The 19,517-nt window shown below is 38.9% G+C and overlaps 1 protein-coding gene across 2 annotated transcripts; it reads right to left on the reverse strand.

The window, feature by feature from the left end:
- Positions 1 to 689: 689 nt before the first annotated feature.
- On the reverse strand, positions 690 to 18,219 carry SERPINE3 (serpin family E member 3). Of its 2 annotated transcripts, XM_053970733.1 has the most exons (9): positions 18,094 to 18,140; positions 16,993 to 17,287; positions 14,080 to 14,307; positions 13,233 to 13,430; positions 8,728 to 8,926; positions 7,569 to 7,669; positions 5,436 to 5,522; positions 3,425 to 3,508; positions 690 to 1,404 (listed from the first exon to the last, which is right to left on the reverse strand). In XM_053970733.1, exons 2-9 carry the CDS (start codon positions 17,249 to 17,251, stop codon positions 1,364 to 1,366), a joined length of 1,197 nt encoding a protein of 398 aa, XP_053826708.1. In that variant the 5' UTR covers positions 17,252 to 17,287; positions 18,094 to 18,140; the 3' UTR covers positions 690 to 1,363. The 2 variants fall into 2 exon arrangements, with proteins under 2 accessions (XP_053826708.1, XP_053826707.1); XM_053970732.1 differs by lacking the exon at positions 690 to 1,404 and having other exon boundaries at positions 3,381 to 3,508; positions 18,094 to 18,219.
- Positions 18,220 to 19,517: the final 1,298 nt, after the last annotated feature.

A 19,517-nucleotide genomic window follows, 5' to 3' on the forward strand; every position in this document is an offset into this window, starting at 1 on the left:
TGCAGCTACAGTAGGATATCTTGTGTGCTTTGCACTTCTGGTGACCAGCATAACAAAGTGATGTTTTGTAAGCACATCTGCAGCCATGACAAGCCCTGCAGTTTTATTGAGGGGTACAGTGCAGTAAAGCAGGGTTCAGTAGCCTTTGAGCTAGGCTGCATGGAGGTTTTCTGTGTCAGAAGATTTTACAGGTTTACAAGTGCAGGAACAGCCACAGGGTGCTCATGTTTGGACACAAAATATCACTGATTGCTTTACTGGCCACATCTTTCAACTGTGCTGGATGCTCTGGGTTATCTGCAAGGCTTTGTTTGATTCAATGGGAGCTGAATAAAACATATTTCTCTCTGATGCTTTTCTTGGGAGTCAGTGGTTTGCAGTCTTCACCCAAAATCTTTGTGGGCCTGGGTTTTTCTGATGCTTGTGCCATGAGTTCCTGAACAATTGCCATATCCCAACTTTTGTGAGGATGCTGAAAACCACACCCCATTTTTCATGATGCCAGTAGTCACATTCAGTGTTGTTCTTGTAACGTCTGTTCTATGTTGTGTACACTTCAAAGGCAATAGAGGTAGTACTGCTACCTCTTTTAGCAGCATATGTTTGGTGACTGAGTGGGTATTTCTGCTTCTTACCTGCTCTGTCTGGAACAGGCTGCCATGGCAAGTGGTAGTATCGCCATCCCTGGAAGTGTTCAAAAAGTGTGTAGGTGTGGTGTTTAGGGACTTGGTTTAGTGGTGGACTTGGCAGCGCTGGGTTAATGGTTGGACTCCATGATCTGAGAGGTATTTTCCAACCTTAATGATTCTGTGATTCTGTCTCAGTTTTGAAACAGCCTTTTAACTTGATTTTCTTTTCACGTTATTTTGCTGCTTGCTTGTTACCTTTTATATCAGCTGGATTATAACTGTCTCAGGTCAGACTGAATTTCAATTTTATTCTTAAGCTTTTGACTTCAGGACAGGGAAATGAAATTGTGCTTGAAAAATAATATCACAAAGCTTTCTTGTGGGTTGTTTTCATTCAAATGACCTACATACTCAGCAACAGTCAAGCAGACTTTAGCCATGGTAAAGTTGAAAGGAAGCTGTTGGATCATATTGTTAAACATTTAGGAGGCTAAACCAGTTCAGTTTTTTTTTTAATGTTTATTTGGATACTGTCTTTGCTGTAGTTGTGGTGCTGATGATTCCTAGACAGCTCTAAGTTTCAACAGTGTCTACAATGTAATAAGATAGTGGAGAGTCTTGGAAAAGTGACATGCTTAAAATTGTGTTTTAATAAATACAATGTAGCCTTTAATTTCATTGGAGGAAATCTCATCATAGGAGGAGCAGAAGTCAGGGTATGCATTTAGTGCTTATTATGAAGGATTTGTAACTCTTCCTATAAAAAGTACTGAACCTGTAAATGAAAATAATATTAACATTATTTCAGTTTGGGGCTACATTTTCTAAGTGTAATATAGTTTAAACACATAAGTTAGGCATGGAATTAGTAGATCATTCATTGCTTGTATGGAAAAACTGACTGCAATTGCATGCTTGTCTTAAAATAATTAAACATTTCTGTATTAGAAAAATCTTTCCAAATAATTGGTAGCCCAAACCAGGAACCTGACAAAATCTGAAACTTTCACTGAGCAAAATAGAACTGAAGTTCATTGCTTTGTGTTCATATTTCAGTTACAGGAGAGAATTAAATGACTGCCTCAGATGGACTGGATTTGTTTTGTTATTTGTAATGTTGTTACCTTGCCTGTCCTTCAAAGTGAATGTACTTAAACCTGAAATTCAGATTAAAAAAACACTAACATTTTTCAATTATGTTGAGCAGAACTATGCTATTTTAAGTATTGGAAAACATATTTCTGCTATTACTAGAAAATTGATGCAATGAATACTTTTGGTCTATATAAGGATTCATTAAGAACTTTATGGGCATAGAAGTTTTAAGCACTTTTAGACAGGTGGATGAACAGTTTACCTGTTCAAGTTTTCCATACCTCAAAAACTTGAATCACTAAGTCTGAGCAAATGAAATGACTGAATGTTTTCACTTTTTTGCATTAGAAAGCTTGAATTACGGAAATACCTTCCAATCAACTCAAAATCAAAAATGTATGTATTTTATGCTTTACATAAAAATCCTGGTTTACAATCTGATTTCCTTCCTCTTTGTATAATTTATATATATATTGTAAACTGACCATTTTATTCACCAAAGTAAGTTTGTTCTTAATCTTGAAGAGTCTATGGCTCATGTTTCATAGGTGAGCTTATTAATGCTTTTTATTTTAAAATTCTGCATTTGCCAAGTAAAATAGTTTTATTCATTGACTGGTAATGATTGCCAAAGCATATTTAAAACAAAATTCCAACCAAGGCAGTAATTTTCTCTTTGGGTGCTTGCACTGTGGTCAAAATTCACAATATAGGTTTTTAAAACAAAATGTTTCATACACAGGTATTCACTGACTAAGAGAACAGTGTGTGTTGCTTGGAAGCAGATAAGGAAAATTATTTCTTTGTGCTAGGCCCCAGTGTTTTACTGAACCCTATAAATGTCTGTATGTTCCTTGAAAATCTAAATGGCTGTGACCCCAGTTATGATAGAAATGTGGTGGTTTGAATGATTTTTAGGAAAATACTTCAGGTGCAAAATTACTGCATTGTTAAGAATGGTGAGAGTTGTTGGATATTGGCCTGATGCTTCAGAGTAGCAAATACCTGCTAAATGGTGAATAATGCAGTTCTTTATTATTGCCAACAAGCTATAGGGTGTTTTCTTTTGGCAGACCTTCTGGAGTAACTTAATGGGATTAGACGTGTGAAATGAGACTTATAATTTGTTACTGAAGCTAAAAGACCGCTGTGATGCTTCACTCAGATGCTCTGCAGTTCTGTTTGGGTTTTTTGGGTGGTTTTTGTCTGAGGGCTAGGGGAGGTCATTTGCAAGAAAAGAGTTAACAGTTGCAAGGAAATATTTTTGGCAGAAGTCTGTTTGCTATCAGTATGGGCATGGATAAGTTTCCTTTATAGGGAAAGGTTTCTATTTTAACTACTTCAGATGTTGATCCAGCTGGTCTAGCCTGTTTGTAATTTGAATTGCACTGTAGAGATCAGTTCTTGATGCTGGCATGTTCAGCATCTGAGATCTCTCTAGTGCCTATCATCTTGATAGAAATTTTTTGAGCACATAGCTCACATTAGCATGTCCAAAGAACCAGCTAATCTGGCTTCCTAGACTTCTATGACTATTATACATTCTTTTTAAGGAAATTAAAATCTATGCTTTAAAACACCAATCCCCACTGTTTCTGTGGTTGTTTGAAGTTTCCTGGACTGAAGAATAGTGTGCTGTTTGTATTGATTTCAGTGTTACTTGTGCAGGATTCTGCTCCTGAAAGGCAGAGCATGCATACCTGTATTAGCTTGTCTCAGGAAAAATGTGAAAGGTCGATCTGCTTTGAAAATAGGTGTTCGAGATCTTTTCAGTAAGACCATTGCTGTAATGCAACAAAGAAAACATCAGTAAAATGCATCTTCCTTTCTTTCCATCTTCTATACAGTGCCCTCAAGCTCTGGTTAGTACCTTGACTTTTGAGTTGCTCCTCTGCTTTAAGACAAAACCAACAAGTTTATCCTAGTGAGATCAGTCTGGCAAAATTAACAAGTCAGGAGTTGTGAGACAACATGCATGTGATTTGTGCATATTTCAGTGCTGAAGAGCGTTTGCCTGGCATTGGATCTCAAAGGTAATTTTTGTTGTCATCACATCCCTAACTCTGCTGAAGTCATACCATGCTGTTGCCTCACCTGTTAGCCAATTCCTAGCTGTGCTGTTCTGGTGAAAAAGATAAGCAAGGCACAAAAGTAGTTCCTTATCCAACTGGGAGACAAGCAGCAGAGAAATACCTACATCGTTGTGGATTTTCTCTTGTCAGAGCTCTCAACAAAATCTTAAGTATCCTCAACTCAGTTTATAACTGTCTTTCCTCTCTGGCTGTGGGTTAATTATTAGATTAAATAAAGAAATTTTAAGAGTTGTGATGGCTCAGCTATTATTAAAATACATCTTGTTTAAATAAATTCTTCCTTTAAGCTATATAGTATTAAGAATTCATTGTCAAAAACCCCACCACTAAACCCACCAGATCTGGATTATTTTTTGAACAGTTAAAACAATGGAATTAGTTTGGGAAGGCGCTATTTTAGCACTTGTAAAAAAATATGCCTAGTTTCAAGTCATCATGTCACTAGGTCTTTTGAAATAAACAATAAACATAATTGCACTTCTTAAAATCTGCTTGTCAGCTTGGTCTGATTGGAGTTAAGGGATGTTTTGGCATTGGTTTCAAGGGGATAAAGGTCTATTCTCCTTAGTCTTTGATATGTAATTGAAGTCACCTAAAGCTTATTTTGTATGGGCCTTACCACAAAGTTATTAAAAACATTACTGCCCTGATAGAGATTAAAACTTACAAATCTTAAAACTGTACAGCTCTGCAGAAAGGTTAACTTAGTTATGCCAGATGTTCTCTGTACACCCCTCTATGTACACATGTTTCTTATTGTTTCTAGAGGAATACTGAATACATCAATTCAGGTGTGCTCAGGTTGTTTTTGGCATTGCAGCTGTGGGATGTCGGAGTGAGGGGATACGCAACAAGTTGGGCACCACAGTGAGATGCACTGCCATGCTCTCTACATGCCTCTTGAATTCCTTCCTGGGAGCAAGGAGGAGAAGTGGTAGAGTGCTCTGGTCCCCAGCCAAGGACCCAGCAGCATTTGTGATGTGGAGCACATTTATCCTTGGCACAGCCCAGGGAAGCAGAAATGCAAGATGTGGTTAATGGTGAATGACTCATGTACTGACTGGGTAGTCCATAGCTGAGACTTCACTCTGAGTCTCCCACTCACCCAGTCCCATCTGCTCGTGTGGAAGTGATCTGTTAGCAGGAGCTACTGCACATGAAGGTCACACTTCAAAGTATGTAAGAATCAAGCTTGTCTGCATAAAACTTGCCCATCATTACCATTAATGCTATCAAAGGGATCGTCCTCAAATCCCTTAACAGTTCAGGAGCTGTTGATAAAATATTAGTAACCTTTTTTTCATTTTTTTTTTCTTATGATCTGAGCAAATAGATATTTAACCAGCAGAAAAATATATATGTTGTATTTTCTCAAAGATTTTCCCTGGACTGGCAAAGTTGTTTTTTTTCATTTGAGCCATTACACTTTAGTCAGACATCAAAAATTAAGGTTTCTTATGAGCAATTACAAAGGTAAAATGAAAGTGTGTTAAATACAAATGTTTGTTAGGCATACATGTAAATTCTACCATGCTTTTTTTGTTTTAAATAAGAGACTAGTAGTTGGTTATAGTGGTAAGCTCCAGAAGTGAGAAGTTTGTCTGAGTATTTGATTTACCTGTAGCTCCTGATGCCTTTGTACCATCTTCTGTTACTTCTATCTCTGCTTTGTGAATAGCTTCTGAAATATAAAGACTATCTTGCTCTGCAAAACACCAAAAATTAGTAAGTTATTTTCTGCATTTCATTACAAACATATTTTTTAAAAATACTCAGAATACTTTTACCTTATTTTTTCCTGCAGAATGTAAGGATCACATAACTGTTAGGTATTTCAGCATTTGACTGTTCTCCCACTATATGAATAACAGTGGATTGAATGCTGAATGGGAGTTACTAGTTTGAGAGGTCTCCAGGAAGGCAAGGTTACATAGTGAAAATAGAAACATAAACAGAGTAAGGACAATGAAAGAACTGAAGAACCCTTGGAAGGGAAATATAGAAAAAATGTTCTTCAGGAGGAAACAATGGAACTGTGACATAAAATGAATCTTGGAAAAGAATTAATTTCAGAAAGACACTGAAGAGAGTGTTACAAGTCTGCTTTTCTCCAGCGGCCTGCAAAAGGCAGAAAGCAGGAAAGGTTGAGAAATTTTTTCTTTCTTGTCTGAATTCAAGGATCAAGTCCAACATGGAGGTGAAATCAAAGAAATGCTAAAAGAAAATTTTGTCTATTTCTGTCTTAATTTTGTCCAGTCAGAAAAAAATGAGAGGGAAGCAAGCAGGATAAAATTAGGGAGAGCAAGAATTTTAAAAAGTAGATAAATCTTGCACATTTTTGAGGGGGAATATACAAGCTTTCAGGTATAAAAAAGCTATTTCAGGTCTGAAATGAAGAAATACATTTGTTTGCTAAACCTGATATGAGAGTAAATACTCTGAAGATTATCTTTCTGCTTCATACGGAAGAGAAAATGAAAACTTACCTTTTTTTTTTTTTTTTTTTTTACTATCTATTGGTTAAGTAAAAGATACATTTTCCTTGTAAACTCTGCCTTACATATCTCTTAGACCATATAGAACCCTACTTCTGTGACATGGTGGTGTAAGAGAAGAACTAAAAAGAGCCTCAAGATATCCTTTGTTCCATAACCCTGCCAGGGCAGGATCAAATATTTCTACAAGCCTTACCCTGTATGCCAAAAGCCAAAAGCTGCTAAATTATATTGTTTATGGAATTAATTTCCCCAAAGTATTTATCTTATTTAAATAGATATTACCTTTATAAAATACATCCTTGTGTAGTTTATCAGTATATTAACATTTGTTTGCAATAAGCAAAGCAGCGGTGAGCAGTAACAAATTATTTTAATGTGCAGCTCTGTGCAGTCTGAGATTTGTATTGCAATGGAACATTGATATGTTCAATTTTAAGAGCAGCATAAAAACTCCATGAGTGATGTGCCTTCTGAGGTTCATCCCAGGAAAGCAACTTTTCTGTAAAAGCAGGTTTGTTTGAATTGGAGCAATTTCATTTATTCACTCACATGCACAAGAATGTGAGCTGCTTGCTGGGCAGCTACCACTCCCAAGTCTTTACTGTGAGCAGAAATGACTAAGTTGAAATATTTTGTTGCTGGAAGGAGTCAAAAGAAAAATAATAAATAATGTGAATTCTTTATTTTTCATTTAATATTAAATGGGGACAAATTTTCCAAGGAGCAGAAGAATTTCAGTGTTCCAAACTCAAGAATTTAATAATAACAACAGTATTTTAGCAAAGGGAAAGTATAACTTTGTATACTGATTACTGGATTAGCAAGACAGTATATATAGCCTATATATAGTATTGTTTGCAGTGTCAGGAGTTGGAATATAGACTTGTTGGACCAGCATCCCTCACTGTTAAATAACTATTTGAAAACACAAACAGGAATGTAAGTTTTACTAACGCATCCTAAATTTCTGAATAAATAACCATTTTCCCAAGCCTACACTGTCTTGATAGTTTTAATCTTATAGACAAGAAAAAAGTAAGTTCAAGACCAAAAGTAACCCGTCCTTTTCAGGTTCCTCTTTCCTACAAAACAGCTCAAAATACAATTGCAGTTGAGTGTGAATTGTGCTTTAGATTTTCACAGATAAAGAAGTACAATCGATTCAGAAGACCCAGGCCTAGCAAATCATTCAAATATAAGAGTCTTAAAACTATTGGGTCAAGGATCATTTTGTATTTGGTCAAGCCTCTTACCTGAAATGCCTTTAAAATTAGCAGTGATGGGATCAAATGCATCTCTAATTCCCAAAGCAGAAAGAACTGTCTTTAGGTCAAAAACGCTTTGAATACTGAACCTGAAATTAATGTGATAGATTTTATTTAAATGAAGGATTTGTAGAGTTTGTAGAATTAAAAGGCTTTAACAGATACAATTTATTTCAAGCCTTTGCATTTCATCCATCTCTTCCTGTATGAGCCCAGTGCATTGTCTGATTAAGTGTATTTGCAGAAAAGTAGCTCACCTTCACCTGAAGACATTAACAGAAGGAATCCCTCGCCACCCTCTGTTGCAATCAGATTGCTACTAAGTCTTCTCAACATGTGAATTTTGCATTTTCACAAAGTGTTCTCTTTCTGAAGTTATTTTTGGCTATAGCAAATGGCCCTTGGAAACGTTTCCCAAAAATTAGCTTGAAAGAAAACAAATATTAATATACACACTGGTTTTCAGTGCTCTGTTAATGTGATGAATACGTTGTAAGATGTGTGTAATGAAGCCCTTCCGTGCTAATCCATACAATAGATACAGCCACATAAAGCCTTCTGTGCCTAATTCCTCCTGCTATGCAATTTCATTGGAGTAGATGATAGAAAATACCTCCAGCATAGGTGTTTGCTAAAACAACAACTGACTAAAGTGGAAAATTAATAGTGAAACCTGCTTTGTGCATGGAAAGATGGTTATGGCTGCTGGAGGGGGGGCAAGCTCTTTGTCTAGTACCTTTTTAGTACTCTGGCAAGTTTAGAAAATATGAAATAGTGTGTCTTTAGGAGGTTATATGTTTGTTCTTCCTTAGACAAAGAGAAAAATGAGTGTGGGAAAGGTCAAGCAACATTTCTCTGGTTTAGATCCTTAAAGGATTTATATCCCAAACAAATAGTAAGTAAAAGCTGTAGGATCAACTGAAATACTTAGGTTTTTCAAAACAGTACAGAGTGTAACCAGAAAGTCTTGTAATTCCTGGCTCACCTCTTTGTGGTTTAGGAAAGTGTTAGAGCATCTCTGATCATGTGACAGATAATGAAACCAAAAGCACGTAATTTGATTTTGCTCACACACTGCTTGTGTCAACACTGTCACATGGAATTCTGACAGCTAAAGTAGTGAATCTGTTGTGTTAACATTGCTTACCTAGGCAGAAAAATGTCCATCTTTGTTCTCTTCAAGCTGTTGGCCCAGTGGGTTATGGTTTTGGCAGAAAGGTGAGACTCAATCTGGGACAAAGGTGTTCTTTTGTGGCTGGGAAGCACTAGGAACATGCTGAGTTTCTCCCCTAGGTAGGGTAACTCGACCACGCTGAAAGCCTCCAGAGCTGCAGTCTGGAACTGGCCTGTGGGTGGGCAAAGAGAGATCTTATTTCTTCATTCAAGTGGGAAGAAAACCCCAAACCCACAACCCTTGCTGGGGTCAGCAGACAGTTCAGAGTAGCTGTGGTGGGATGTAAGGAGTGGTCTCCAGTTCTTGGGCTCCTGTAGCCAGCTCAGGTTGCTGTTAACTCACCTAACAGAGCTGAGTGTCAGAGACACAGATATCTTGGCAGAGCAGTGCCATTGCCACTGATAGCACCTGAAGAGCCACCTCAGCAGAGCATGGGCATTTTATTACTTTTCCATATAACAGTTGTCCTCCTTGCTCTGGGGACAAAACCCCCAAAACTACCAAGTCAATGACAGCAACTATGATGACTTTTCCCTCAATGTATGTTATTTGAATAAACTTACAATTTTATATTTTTCACTAAAATTTTACTACAACAGATAGGAATTACAAAAACAAAATGCAGTGTCCTATTTGATTAATTGAAACCTATTTTGGCTCATGTTTCCATCTTTACTACCTTTAAAAGTCAATTTTACTCTTATTTCAAGAAAAAAATAGTTCCATTAAACAAGAGCTAGTATATGCTTATTTAAACATTTACTATTTATTTATTTTCTATTTAAGCACAACATTTATATATTTTTTAAATATAGGCACAGAGACCTATCACAGTCAGATCAAGGTCATAAAAAATAGTCTCAAAAGTAAAAGCTGGAGAGCTTCCAAGCTTCCAATTAGCTTTACAGCAATCTGTAACAGCCATTTAAAAGTATAATTTTCATCCCATAATAAAAAAAAAAAAAAAGTTAATCCAGACATTTCTAATGAATTCTGTCATACAGTAGAACAGATTTGGTTGTCACAATTTTGCTTCCTAATTTTTTCATCTGAGAATCCAATAAGTAGCATTTCAGGAACACTCAGCAATAGTTATTGGGCCAGGAGTTTAATACAACTTAAGTACAAGGCACAAATGAAAGTCTTACTGCCTTTAAGCCATCCAAAATATTGAATCTACACTTCCTTCACCCAGCTGTAGCAGTTGTATCTTCAAGGGTATATGCTCACACTGTTTGAGTCAGTGGTTGTAAATAACTGTATGTGGACAGCTCATGTTCATAATATCTAAATATTTGCCAATAAATACATAGCTGTAGGATTTCTGAAATATTTAGTGTACAGTGTTTGTTAGTTTTGCAGATATGGACTAGTGAGGATTCATTAAGTGTTGATTGTTCTGCTAGATTGAATTTTAGGCTCGTAGACCAGCCCTCCCGCCTTGCAGTCTGGAGAGAGAATTGCTCTGTTAAAACCAACTCCCAGCATGTAGAGCATTTGCTGGGAAAAGATGCTCTGGTTTCTAATAGGCAGGCAAGGAAGATTTATATTTGCAGTGCACTGGATATGAGTGGTATAATTTGTGGGCATGCTGATATTTTGAAGTCAGCACATTCTGCACAAAGGTTATACAGTCCTTATTTATTAATTAGAAAGAAAATCAAAGACTTAAGATTATTGAGTCAGAACATTTAGTGTTCATTGCTTGAACTAATTTTGAGCATCCCATAAGGATTACACATATGCTAAATTAGAATTCAAACATAGTTAACAAAATGCTTGGAAAAATGAGTATGTAAAATAGTTGTGGTGTTTAAGAAGTGTGTGTGAACAGTAATGTTGACATTTTCTTAGAGCAGTCTTACTTGTTCCTAGGCTGGTTTGTTCTGTGTGGCAATGTTCAAAGGATAAACAATGTTGTAAATGCTGCAATTGATAACAGGCCACAGCTTATCTTTCTCACTCTGTGTTCTGGATCCTGGTGGGGCACAGCTGCTATCGTTTAATAATAAAGGACAGTCATCTCAGTCCTCTGTTTAGCTGTACTGAGCCAGTCTTTTGCATTAAGTTTGAACTGATTTGTTAGAAACGTTTCTGGATTTTTTAGTGACAAAGATTGAATTGGCCCAATCAAATCTGACAACCAGCAAATTTTAAATTATCCCTTCTATTTTGGCTTTCCTCAAAAGTCCCTCCAGCTGCAGAGAGCTCACATGTTTCAGGCTGGATGAAGGGAAGGTAATCCAAATATTTTGTCTCTCCTTTTCTGTGCAAAAATTTAGTGCTCTAGCTACCTACTTAAGGATGATAGGATGGAGTTCCTTGTGTTTTAGCAAGTGGTCAAAAGAGCACAACAAATAATTTCACATCAACTTTGCAAGGACTCTGCAGCAAATATATGGTCAGACAAAGCAGCTCAGCTGTGGAGCTCCTGGTAATTGGCTTTACCTGAGATCTCTACTTGTACAAGCAACAGCATCATCCTGCCTTCTGTCATTTAATAATCTGGGACCTTAATGGTCACCACCCCAGAATATGAGAAGAACTTGGATGTAGAATTGCAAATGAGTCAGCAAAGACTTTTAATAGCCTGATGATTCAGTTTTTTCGGGAACAAGAGTACATTTGTAAGAAAAAGAAGGCAATCTGGGAAACTTTAAGTCTGTCTTTGAGAAGTTTTAGGACACTCTGGAGAAAAAAATAATCAGGTCACAGAGAGAAATAGAAATTGAGATAAATTTCCATGTCATGTAGACTGGCAAACAAAACTGTAAACTTTTTTGACTTGTTAACTAATTTGATAAAAGGGCATAGATCCAGCCATCTAGTTTTAGGTAAAACATTAAACATTGTTTCACTGTGCCACTATTTACAGGTAGAATTGGTGGCACTTAGAACCAGAAAGGAAAGACAGCAAGCAGCCACTTGAAGGGGAAACTACAATGAGCAAAGGTACGAGAGGTTAAAAAGGGTCACTAGTAGCTTTCCAAAGTATTGTCAACACTCAAGACTTTTAGCAAAGACAAGCAGTGAGGTTGCTGTGAAGACTGAAGTGGTGGAAACAAAATAGTGGGTCAAAAACACACAAAGAATTTATGTATCTCTGGAGATATCCCTCCCCCTGATTTACATAGGAAAAAGGTGCCAAAAGGAAAAAGGCCCAGGTGGGGCCAACCTTGAGTAACCACCCTGAGCTGATTCTGCAATACTCTACACAAGGTATTTTTATCAAGACACAGAAATTGTGAAAGCATTTTATCAAGTATATGTATGCCCTCATTGGAAGTTTTATGTACATTTCTGGTCATTTATTTTAAAGAAAGATTAATTTAAATTGGAAAAGTTCAAAAAAAGAACTAGTAGAGAATTTGGAGAATTTGGTTTTTGAATAGTTTAGAAGAGCCTGGCATCTTAATCTTAGCTATTAGGAAATTGAGAGAAAACTTGGTGGCTTGCAATTACTTTTGGGAGTAAATATTAAAGTGGAAGAGAAGCTATTTAACTTAAAGGATAAATCAGGCAGGATGTTAAGAGATATAAATCTGTCTTGAAAAAATTTAGATTTGGAATTTGGACAGTTTTTACCCAAGTGCAGTTCTGAAAGTTAGAGTAGGAGGGAAAAGAGCTTTTTATATTTTAAAAGAGATTGTGTAGCTAACTGGCAAAGTTCCTGGTGGCAAAAAATTAAGCCTGCAGCATGAGTTCTTCTGTCAGCAACCCACATACATCAAGCTTTTGAAAGTAGCCTACACTGTACTCATATATTATACAAATAAAAGTTTGACCTATATTTATACTGTTTTAAGCCCGTGCTGAGATCATCCACTGATTTGGTATACATGACATAAGAATTTCTTTTCTTTTTCTAGAATTTATCCCTGAAGATCTGCGGTTTTTCCCTAAAGACTTGGCTGCAGTGCTGGTGCTCCTGGTTATGCTCTGCTCCCTCTGGTGCTCAGTGATTTGGCTGAGGGACCAGGAAATTTCTTATCCAACAAATCAAATTGGTAGGGTTTGATACAATTTTAGTCTTAATTGCCCCTCTGTCATGGGGTCAGATATGCTTTCTACTGTAGCCCCTTCCTAGCCAGCTTTATTTGACCAGCTCCATGCTATTGTAAAGGACTTTGTATATTGCAGTACCCTCAGTCTCTCATCTTTCTTTCTCATGGCATGATGTATTGGTGCCTTTTGACTGTTTCCTACAGCTGACAAGTTTGTTATGGTGTACTGGGAGCTGTTGGTCTGTGAGGGATGGGACAGGGACAGTAGATATTTTAGGAACCATTTTGAACCCAGGATCTGTTTCACAATTGCCTGGAATTATGAAGAGTCAATTTGGTCACCTTCATTTGATGGGACTTCTTGTGAGATTCTCCAAGCTGGGAAAACAACACATCTTAGTGTGATATCTGTGGGAATTAAATAAATCTGTTCCAAATTGCACAGTAGATCAAATATGGATCAAGGACAGTTACCATAGTTAACTTCAGCTGTGTGGTGCATGGTAGGCACTTTCAGGGTTGAGCCCTCTGGTGTCGTAAAAGGCAACATCTGGGAATCCATGAAGGAAAACTTTCTTTGCCACATGCTTCTGAAGTACAGGGTGCTCACCAGGGTGACCTGGCTGAGTGATGACCCAGTGCTCTCCAGTGTCATCCCATGCATATCCTCATCTGCATGAAAAAGAGACAAGGGAGGGGGACAGATGCAGTCCTATGTGCCCAGGCCTAAAGGCCAGATCTATGTGACTAAATAAAGCAAGCTGAGACCCTCTCCATCCCTAAGGCCAAGAGGCACAACTCATAAGGCACTGCTCACCCTCTACCTTCCCCTCCCCACCTACACATGCACCTCACTGGGGCTGCCTGTTGTTCCATGCTCTCCCCAGAGCTGAGATTGAGCTGGTCAGTGTGTTAATTCCCCATTTTGACTTTTTAAACTCACAGTCTGACTGCTGAGCTTATGCCCCTGTGTGTCCCTCATAGCACCATGAAAGCATTCAGTGCTGTGAATACAGTCCAAGGGGAATTTGGCTGTTCCTAATTAAAACTGAGAACACTGCAAAGGGTTGCCTTTTTAAAAATTAAGGGAACAAGGCAAAGTGGTTACCAGCTTGACACTGCTTACAGATGCAGACCTATTCCAGCTCTTCACATTACAGATGAGTGTTAACACAAGAATTAGGTTTCCTGGCTTTCAGCCTTGGTTTGGGCAACATGGAGCATGGCAAAAATCTTTATGCTTGGTTAAATGCAGTTTCTCCCATTACTCCTATTTTACATTTCATTCATGTGCAGCCATTCCTGTGGGTCCCTATGGTACCTGCAAGGTCAGTGGTGATCCATTCCTGTGTGTGGGTGGTGTTGGGGTCGGTGAGGTTGGTTTGGAGCAGGCTGCTATTGGCCCAGCGCGCGGCGCGCTCGGCAAAGTCGGGCGAGATCTGCACGCCCGCGTCCACAAAGAGGGAACATCCCAGCTGCACCACTGTGCCTTGGCTGGAGTCAGTCACTGCTTCATCCACCGTGCGCATGAAATCCTGCACGCTTTGATCTGCCAGGCAAGAGACAGAAACTGCAATTTTTGTGCTGAGGTTAGGGACAGCAGGGATTGCCCCAGGGCTTCGCAGCTCTCAGCTCCAGTGCTGACACTGGTGTCCTCTGACTGTTAAAGCCCTAAAACAACTGGAGCAGCCTTGACTTTGTGGAGTATTCCTGTCAAGCACTGCTGCCACGGGCAGTGATGCGCTGGGCGTTGGAAAGCTCTCTTCACGTGTCTGTAGAAATCACTCTAGTGCAGATTTGTCAAGTGCCTGATCTCATGTCTGGCTCACAGTTCTATGCAGACACAGTTCTTAACAGTTCATAAGGTAGTTATTTTTTCTTGGTCACTCTGAGTTCCCACCAGTGAGGTCTAGTGCCTCTGGCCATGACTGGCTGAGCTGCAAATGCCACAACCCCGCTATCTCCTTCTCCTTATGTTCTCCACCTATCCCAGGAAAGGCATTTCTCTGACAGTCCCTCTGCCACCCTTGGGCCCTTAGGTGTTGTTTGATTTCTTGAAGGATTGTGTCCCAAACTGGCCCAGTACTGCTGATGAGCCCTGGCAATCCTAAACCTAGCTGATAAATTGCTTCATGTGCTAAAAGTGACTCCTTTATTTATACAGACCACAATAGTGGGCTTTTTTCTTATTTTAAGAAAACTGACATGATCTGAGGTGTAAAGTATTATTCTTGTGTCTTTTGCATTAGTATGGGAGCACTTGATGAGCTCTCTGGAAGATGTGAGAAGTCAAAGATGGTAAATTAGAAGCAGAGATGAATGTGAGGAGTGGTATCCCAAGCTTGTGACTTCACCAAAGTGCTTAGCTAACCAAAGTCTCAAATTCTTACTTGGACAACTACTCAAAATTACTTTAATAAAACAGCAAGGAGAAATAGTTTTAAAGCATGTCATTTTGTCTGTGCTGTCTAGTGATACATCCCATTATACATTGGTTTTGTTAGTACTAGAAAAAGGGTAAACAAATTTTCCAAACATTGAAAGAAGTTTACAAGTGCATGTAAGAGCAGATTCTCTGTGAGCAGTGAATGAACCATTGATGTTTTCATTGTTTTCAGCCTGCTAAGGTTTTAACCATATCCTTCATTATTGGTTAAGGCAGACCAACAGAAACATTAATGCAGACATCTACTGGAAGAAAGGAATTTTTTCATATACATATACACATACATATACAATTTGGGTTTATTCATCTTATAGGAAATTTCATCTCAGTATTTAATTTATTTATTTGATTTAGACCATTTGAGGAAGTGGTTTCCTTCCCTATTACTGGAAATACTCTATATACCAATAACAATAGATCCCATCCTACCTTATTTTCACATTCCTGCATAAATATTACTGAAAGCCAAAGCTCAAGTGGTTTATGCCACAGACAGCTAAAATGGAGATAAAATGTCTGCTTGCCATGATGTGCCACATGAGAAGAAGAGAGCATAAAAGAGCTAGCAGGTCATTAACAATCCCTGCACTTCTCTGTTATATTTTCTGTGGAGATCTGTGCTTGAATTTCACTTTGAAATCTTATTCTTTAAGGTCCTTTCATAATAACTGAGCCCCTAATGACCAGAAGTGTCAAGCAAGGTATAATCCTGGTATGAATTAATGTTGTTTAGGAATTGAATTTACAGAAATAGTAATCCTGTCGGCAAGACTTTGTTGTATCAGCTGCTCATAATTTAGATGCACTGTCCCTGTGTCAGTACGTGTAGCTGTATCTGTAAGGATCAGCCAGAGTTAGCTCTTATTGCTGTGCTGGGGTTGAATACCAATGCTGTACAGAATGGTGGTGTGACTGAGGCTGGTTACACCACGGGACAATGAAGTTACTGGGTTTTAGTCTTCATACCCTGAAGGTAAATTTTATGCTGAGAAATAGCAATGTTACCTCTATACATAAGTATTGTATGTAAGCTGCAAATTTCAAAGATGAGGCAGTCATCTGCTTTTCATAAACATTCTGCCCATAATGTAAAATAGTTTTTGATATGTGATTTGAGATGGTAGGATAATCCAGAGCTAAAATGAAAACAGCATCCTTAAATTCAGCTGACTTAATGCTGGATTTAAAGACATCTGTCTTTCCCATATCCCTTCCAAATTCCCAGTGAGTTTTATATTTTAGCCTGCTTTCAGGGAAAGATGCAATTGCACCGTCCATCTGTCAATGTATATCTCTGTCTGCCAGTCTCCTTCTGATAACTTTTCATATTTTTGGCCAGTTGTAATAGCATTAGAAAAGTCTTAAAGATAATTCAGCTTCTACAGGTATCATAAAATTCATTAGTGGGATAGGAGAGAAAAACACTGTTTTCTGCCTGGCAGTTCTTTGCAGAGCACACAAAGGAGACCAGGACACAGTGGACACAATGGGCCTCTGGCAAACCTGGAGTAATTCTGCTCTTTAGGGAAGTAGCTTTTCTAGATGTAGCTGTATTTTGTGTCATAAGAGAGTAAGTACTGATTCAGAAAAAAGAGGAATAATAACCTGTTCGTCAGCTACTCCCTTGAGTTTCCTTTGTCCATCTGATACCTGGCTGTCAAAGATGGGGAAAAGTACATCTTGCAGTCAGAGAGAAAGAAGAGGTTCAGTATGATGTGTGCAATTCCTGTCATCTTTGTAATTTATTACAAGAAGTAAGACAATAAGGATTTTTTCTAAGTACATTACCATGAATGCTGTATCCTAGGGCATCTTGCAGCTCCATAAAGGTATTTCCTTGAGCTCCAAACTGCAGCAGCTCCAAAGAAACAGCCACGCTTGCTGGAGAGACTACCAGATTGGTCTTGTTCTCTGCTTCAGACACCTGCCGGTAGAGACTGATGGCAAATTCAGTCTTGTGCTCTCTCAGCTCATCATAGGAGATGCAGTTCCCTTTGGTTATGCAGCAAACAGACAGGAAAAATGCAGAGAATAAAATGGGCAACATGAAGATGAGCTGGGAACAGTCTCCACCAGCTAATACCTGCAATTAATGACACAGATATATTTAGAAAAGCAATAGTCTGAGCTGGCAGAGGAACTTTCCATCAGGGTTGAGATATCACTTGCAGTAGTAATGATCACTGTTAAAATACTTGTCCAAGTCTACTCAGTAGCTACTGTCATTAAAAAAAAAAAAAAAAAAAGAAAATAATAAATACATATGTATGGGCATGCTGATGACTCTGTTGACTAACAAGAACTGAATTTTCCAGAATGCTGTAGCATGTAAGATGGTTGGCCATTACAGAGCATGGAGACACACAGCCTCTTGGTTAAAAATTAGCTACCTGCACACATGATGGGACACTTCAGTGCAGTCTTTCTGTCCCCAGCAGAAAGGGGGTTACACCCAGCACTCCCAGAAGAAAAGACACCCCTTGTGAAGTGCAGAAATCTAATTGGAAGCTCCAGGCTGGGCTTTGGATCCATGTTTGCAAAAGGCTGGCTTCAAATTTCCCCCCGATATTCCTTCTATGAAATTTATGGCATGACAGAAAAGGTGGTATTTGCAAAAGGCTCCAGTGCTTGCAGCACAAAATCACCACATCGGATTTTAATGGGAAATCAAGCACTGGTCAACGTTATATTAAAAGACACTTAGATTTATATTTAAAGGAATAGTGCTAAAATGAGAGAATAGCTTTCCTTACAGAATTCCACATTTGAAGATTGCATACAAGTATATTTTAAAAATTACTGCACCTTCTTTCACCTCAGGATTTCCTATAAATCTTTCTCCATGCCCTTTGCTCTAGAGAGCACCTCTAATACTTTGTAGTTACTCACAGTTAGCTCTGTTAGATTGTCTTGCCTCTCTGTGTCCTTCTGGGTTCCTGAATGGAAACTGCCTATGAACGTCTTATCTCCTTCTTTAATAGGTAGTGGAGCAAAGACCAAGTCATGAGACTGCATTTAAAGGGATAGTCAGTGATCAGAGTCTCTGTCGGCGATGTCTGTACCACTCTGTCCAAATTCCTGTAGGCTACAAGCTCTATGGAGAGCCAGGCAAAGCAGCATGCCACTGACCAGCAAATCCAAGGCGAGGAACAAAAAGGTACACATGGACATAGAGTCAGCAACTTCCTTGCAAGCCCTGCTCGAGCCTCATGAGGCTTGTGACCTGCTGGTACCGAGCAAGGCATCTCCTATCTCTTTTCCCACCCCCCTCCTTCTTTTATATGAATTCCATTGATTCCTCTGCCACAAAGGGGAAGAGAAAGGGCTCTCTGTGTACCAGGCACACAGCTATTTTTTTTACCCCCACTTTGAAACCCTATTCAGAAATCCCATGCAATTAAAATGTCTTTATTTCCATTTTTTTTAAAATTAATGCTATCCAAAATAGCAAGATTTTCTTTTACTCTTTAGTTTCCAGAAGGAAAGAAACAACAAAGTCCTGCACTTGAAGGAGAGCAAATGAAGAAGGGGCCACTTTGAATGGACCAGAAGCAGAAGAGCTGTGGTTGTGACTGCTTTAAAAGCAGTTGCAGCTGTTCATGGCTTTCTTTGTGTGATTGGATCAAATCCTGCTCATCATATTCACAGGTTCAGCCTCACAGCTTCACAATGCCATCTAAGACAAGCAAGACGTGGCTTAAAAATTAACACTGCAACTTATTGATCTTCCCAGACTTTGTTGTTAGACACTTGGCCATTTCACAATATGCATTCTTGTTGCAAGTGGGAAAGAAGACATTGGGAAAAAGGGCACTACAATCAAGCAATAATTTAGGTGCTACAGTTTCACTCTTAGCAGGGCAGGAGTGGCCACACAATGGAATTAGAGCCCAAATGAGAATTGCGGGGAATGCTGGGTTCCAGGACAGTTTGGATGGATGGAGATGGAGATGAGGGATCTCTGAAGTCAGGTCTTAGAAGATGTGGTTTATTGTAAAGGGTGAAGGGCCCTGCTTGGAGTTGCTGGCCGCAACTCGTGGCAGGCCCAGAGGGGGAGAGAGAGAGAGGGTCCCAGGTGAGAGTCCCAAGAGGAAGGTCCAAGAGAGCGTCCGCTCCCTCGGCCACACCTTATCAGGGGGCTTCAAGGTGGGCTGGAACAGGACTTGGGCCAATGGGGTTACAGACATCGGATACTTCAGGGGAGGGTTACAGGTGTGGGATGAACCATACATTGGGGGGTGAGAGAGAACATTCCATTTGACCTTTGGATCTATCTACAGGTAAAGGGCATTGTTTAATCAGAAGGGGGGATT

This window comes from Vidua macroura, chromosome 2 (assembly GCF_024509145.1).
Source record: "Vidua macroura isolate BioBank_ID:100142 chromosome 2, ASM2450914v1, whole genome shotgun sequence".
In the NCBI taxonomy this organism is placed as follows: Eukaryota; Metazoa; Chordata; class Aves; order Passeriformes; family Viduidae; genus Vidua; species Vidua macroura.